This window comes from Gossypium hirsutum, chromosome D02, assembly GCF_007990345.1.
Source record: "Gossypium hirsutum isolate 1008001.06 chromosome D02, Gossypium_hirsutum_v2.1, whole genome shotgun sequence".
NCBI classification, from domain to species: Eukaryota; Viridiplantae; Streptophyta; class Magnoliopsida; order Malvales; family Malvaceae; genus Gossypium; species Gossypium hirsutum.
In genome coordinates this window covers 13298363-13303425 of record NC_053438.1, presented here as the reverse complement: position 1 = coordinate 13303425, position 5063 = coordinate 13298363, and the positions used below count along the sequence as shown (strand labels likewise).

General features: G+C 29.9%; 1 protein-coding gene across 1 annotated transcript; it reads right to left on the bottom strand.

Annotated features, from left to right (window-relative positions):
- Nucleotides 1–672: 672 nt before the first annotated feature.
- On the bottom strand, nt 673–2694 carry LOC107910386 (esterase). The gene is made up of 5 exons (XM_016838212.2): nt 2329–2694; nt 1855–2064; nt 1559–1728; nt 1195–1459; nt 673–1101 (listed from the first exon to the last, which is right to left on the bottom strand). The coding sequence occupies exons 1-5, from the start codon at nt 2546–2548 to the stop codon at nt 848–850; spliced, it is 1119 nt and encodes a 372-aa protein (XP_016693701.1). The 5' UTR covers nt 2549–2694; the 3' UTR covers nt 673–847.
- Between the last annotated feature and the right edge of the window lie 2369 nt (nt 2695–5063).

The following is a 5063-nucleotide window of genomic DNA, read 5'->3' as shown; positions in this document are numbered from 1 at the left end:
ATAAATTAAAAAAAACTGGCCTTTAATGGTATTTTGCCCATTTCATAGTTAGTATAACTTTTTCCCATATTGGGCTTTTTTTTCTTCAAAAAATATTATTAGTATTTTAAGGTAAATCTAGTTCCAATGTGTGGCCAAAATTTATTTTCAATATTAAAAAATTTAGTTTTTATGTCCCAATTATCATCTCATCACCACCTACTTTTATAAACTAATATTTTAACATAATTGTGTGTAAAATGATAAAAATGTTTTTTGTGGGTATTTTACGTGGTACCCTATACTCGGTTCAAGTATATGACATCATATTCATTATCGAAACAGTTCAAATTATTTCAATATAATTTCACTGAATTTAATTCATATTTACTTATAGCAAATATGAGGTATTTAAATTTAATCGTTAGGCTTTGTTTGATCCAATTGCATATAATATGTATGAATTGAATTAGATGACATCAACAAATTAAATTAAAATTAAATATATTAGGAAGAAGGTTTTTTTTTTTTTGAGAAACCACTTCTCAATGCCTTTTGGTTCCTAATTTTATGTTCCAATAGGTCAAAATTGATGTTTTGATGTTTACCAAATCTTATATTTAGCTAAACATCAAAATCTTGATTATAAAGTTAAAAAAGGCAAGAAATTGGAAGTAAATAAAAGAATAGAAAAACAAAAACAAAGAAATATTATATATTTATTTTCTGTTTTAAAAATAGAAAAACTAAAATAACATCATCTTCTGCAGCAATGAGGTAGACACTTATTACATACAAGAGAAGCTAGTTAAATTTTGGTTTATTCATGTGTCTATATGCTTTAGCAGAAAGTTTATTTTGAATTCCTCTAGCTCTGGCATGCCTGCTTCAATGGAACAGCCGGATCGGAGAACGAACCAGTCGAAATTTGATCAAAAATGAACTTGTTAGCTGCCTCAGTAAAGTGAATTCCATCCCAAACCACACGAACAGATGGATTATCACATGAACCCACAAATATCTCTGTACCATTCACCGTAATTGTTCCTCCACATAGAACTGCAGCACTGTAGTTGTACTCACCTCCATAGCCACAACATGTCACAAGTGGAAGTTCAAACCCTGAAAATTTAGTCCAGAATCAGATATAAAGCTCAAACACGGGCAGATATAGGCCCAACACAAGTGCCAAACACGAGTACTTTGTCAAATTACCATGTTTTGGGGGTTCAGCAAACAGAGAATACTTCACAGAATAGATGTCTACATATGTAAATGCAGCTGAAGGGAATTCATTTCTGAGTTGAGCTATTGATTCCTGTAGCTTCAGATTGAAATACTGAGCCACTTCATTGTAAGGCTTTAAACAACCAGCAGGGTCCTTTTCAGCTGAGGCAAATGCAACCAAAACATAAGGCAAGCAACCGATTGGTCCAGTGTTGTGAACCCAAAAGAATCTTGCTCCTAAATTGTATATATTCTGCAAAAAAAAAACAAAAAATTCACCCCAGAATTATTAGGTCAAATCATTGAAATTTTAACTTGGGTATTTGGATCAAATTTCTGAATAGGATTATACCTTAATATTTGCTGAGAATTTGTTGATTATGTCAGGAATAGAAGCATTGACTTCTTGTATAGTCAAGTTTGAAAAGAACCCTTCTCCAAGATCGTTTTGGCCAATGTCAAATGTGTATAAAGCTTTAGAAAAATACTCTTCCTTGGGCATTAAACTTGCCAACAACCCTCCTATGCATGGAAAAGACCACAGTTGGTTCAGGTAATGCATCTTACATATTTAGAGTTTATATCTTAACATTTACAATCCCAGGTCATTTTTTAAATAATAAAATGCTACTTGAAATATATACTGACCTTGTTTCCTAATCATTTGAGATCTGACTTTGAATTGCTCAAACTGTGAGTACTGTAACCCCAAATAGAATGGACTGAATCCACCATTAGGGATAACACTAATAGGTAATCTGATTGTAGATGCTGCGGTGGCAAAGTTTATGCCATGCGAGAAATTGGTCCCCACTGAATCAAGATAGGCATTAATAAATGGCAGACCAAATGCCTCAGCTGCCAAAATAAACCATCAAGTAAGAACATCACTTTTATCCATAATTAATCTTTTTCAACGTGAGGATTATATATATGAAAATATATTTGATAGCTTAACAGAATTCCACAAATAAACTTAAGACGATGGGAAGTATTCTTTTAAAGTACAATAAATATTTATTTTAAAAATATATATTTTCTGTGAACTAAAGTATCTATATATATTGTTATTTTCAAACATGTGGTCATAGCATAGCAATGGCGAATGAAGTTATAACATACCTATGAAATCAATGGTGAGCCGCCCATCGGAAAAACGGCGAGCAGGCATGTGAAAGTAGGTTTCTCCATAAGGAGAAGCGGGTGGAGTGAACGCAGAAGCATATCCGCCGGTGTCGGAATTAGAGTCACCCAAGTTAACCACAGCTGGGAAATCGCAGCTTTTATGAGAAACCACAGGGTTCAAAATGGAGACGAGGAGCATGAAAAGGAAGAGAGACATATTGGAAAAGTCGGAGAGCAGTAAAGACAAAGATATGGTTTTGGGATACAATTGAAAAACAGAGACATGTTTGGTTTTATCCAGTGATTCAACTGTAGAATTGTAGAATTTTCTTCAGAAAATGGTCCAACCTTGTAGGCACGTTTACCTTGGCTTCCCCAAAGTGTTTGATGCATTTATTACTCGTAATTAAAAATCTGTTTCACCACAGTTTTGTTTGAATCCCCGAAAGTTCCTTAATCCACACGTATTCCATTTCGTGTCTTGTTTTTCTTTTAATAAAGTAGCTTATTTCTGTTCTCAAGTAATGTCGTCTGATGAGGTGGCAGTGGATGTATAGGTGAACTCTTCTTAATTGCATTCGCTATTTCCGCAGAGAATCGATTTGTAGTTCTAAGAATCTTTTTGTGCATTATATTACTATCATAAAAACCATGAAATTTTATTAATATAATTTATAAGGATTAAGTACCCTTTACTCTCTCAACTTTATAATTTATACCTATTTGAATTTAACCTAAACTTAAAAACTCCATAGATAAAGTGGTATTTTTTTTAAATACTTGACTAATACCGTTTATTTTTATCAATCCAACCATTCCTTTCACACCACGTGTATTAAAAACTTAACTTTATTAATCACGTACCTAAAAGAAGTACCACTTTATCTAATCATTTCTAAAGTTAAATACAAGTTACTGAGTTCAGGAGTAAAGTGTAAATTAACCCAAATTTAAAAATCAGCAATGCCAACACCAGAACAGAGTGTTCTAATTTTAAGGCTATTTTTTTTTCGTTTGATTTTCATTTTTCAATTATTTATTATCATGAATGGAAAAAGAAAAGAAAGAAAGAAGGTTTGACTTGAAAGTTTACATCATGGATGAATTTAATTGGCTGAGACTCTAAAAGACATGATGAAAGATAGTTTTTTTTAATATATTCTAATTTAATAATAATTAATTAAAATTTATAGTTTTTATTATAAATTATTTATATTAAAGTTAATTTAATTATATAATATTTATTATTAATAATTTATACTTGGTCAAGAATTAATCAGCAATAACAATAATTATATGTTTGATGTTAAAACTAACTCAACAAATATGAAATGCTAGAGTAATTAGATAAATTGTTTAGGATGTTTACTTTTCTAGTTAAATTATTTTACTAATCGTATTGTCGAGTACATTCTTTAAACTAATATATTATATGCGATGGTTACTTGTTTAAAAAAAATTATCAAGTATTATTGATACATTTTATAATAATTAATATCTTTTTAAAATTTTAAATTATGTAATTTTTAATTATAATTTATATTACCAAATATGATATAAAGAATTATGATATAATTACACTCTAACATTCAAACATATCTAAAAATTGTAATTACTAGTAATGATAATTTCATCTAATTAGTATTTGGTGTTCAAATATACCCTTAGCATTTTCTCCCATCTTAAGTCAAATTTCAAGAAAATATGTGATTTTTAAGAGTTGACTTTTAATTCCCTCATTATTATGATCATTTGATCACTTAAACAACTTTATTTCATCATTTTAAAGTTGTCGCCCTGCATGGCTATGTCAGTCTGTCGGTATTCAACTAGTTGCTGCGCCTGCTTGCTGCCGATGGTACCTCTCATCTGTAATTTGCCAGATCTACCATTGTTACAGGTATAATTTTTCCTCCTTCCTATTCTTTCTTGTAATTTTTTCATTCTTAATTTGATGACATATTTGGGGTTAAACTAAAGTCATTAAGTCAGTCTTATATTTAGCTTCTTTCCCTTAATTCCTTTTTTGATGACTCATAGTACAGTATACTACTGCATACCCTTTCTTTATGACTTTATGCTTTTAATTGTTTTTGTTACTCATTAATTTTTTAGGTGCATTTCTCATACAAATAATTGGATATTGTTAATTACCATGTCTATCTGTAATTGATTATTAGAATTATATTTACAAAATTCCAGTGACTTGATTTGACTTTTGAAATTAGCAAATGTAAAAAAAAATACTCAACTTGGAATTCTTCTATCAGGTGCTATTGTTTTATTTTCTTGTGTTACTTCAGTATTTGATTTATCTTTTATATACAATGTTACCTAAAAAGCATTTATCTGGAAGTGAAAAAAAGGAAAAAGAGAAAACGTGTTGAAGAGTTAAAAAACTCACAACATGGTGCTATTGATAAATTTATTTTTAAAAAAGTAGTTTCTAATGAAAATTTGGATCAATCAAATGAAAGTTTGCATAATGATGTCAATGAGAATAATGAAATTAATTATCTAAATGAGCTTAATGATATGCCAAATGTATCCAATATTCAAAATATTGGTTTTAATGAAGAACAAACAATTCCTCCTCATATTGGCATTGGTGAAGAAAAAACAATTCCTTCTTTGGATATTTATGATCCTAGAAATTGGGCTAAACTTGATAACATAACAATGAACATTTTAGTTGAAAAGGGGTCTATATTAAGAGAAATGAATCTTGATTT

What these genes read in the sequence shown, in the direction of transcription:
- LOC107910386 (XM_016838212.2), bottom strand. Translation starts at nt 2,548, where the DNA reads ATGTCTCTCTTCCTTTTCATGCTCCTCGTCTCCATTTTGAACCCTGTG. An exon ending in TCAAATGATTAGGAAACAAG is followed by an intron (nt 1,729 to 1,854) that starts GTCAGTATATAT and finishes TTCCATGCATAG; the next exon opens with GAGGGTTGTTGGCAAGTTTA. An exon ending in AATTCTCAGCAAATATTAAG is followed by an intron (nt 1,460 to 1,558) that starts GTATAATCCTAT and finishes TTTTTTTTGCAG; the next exon opens with AATATATACAATTTAGGAGC.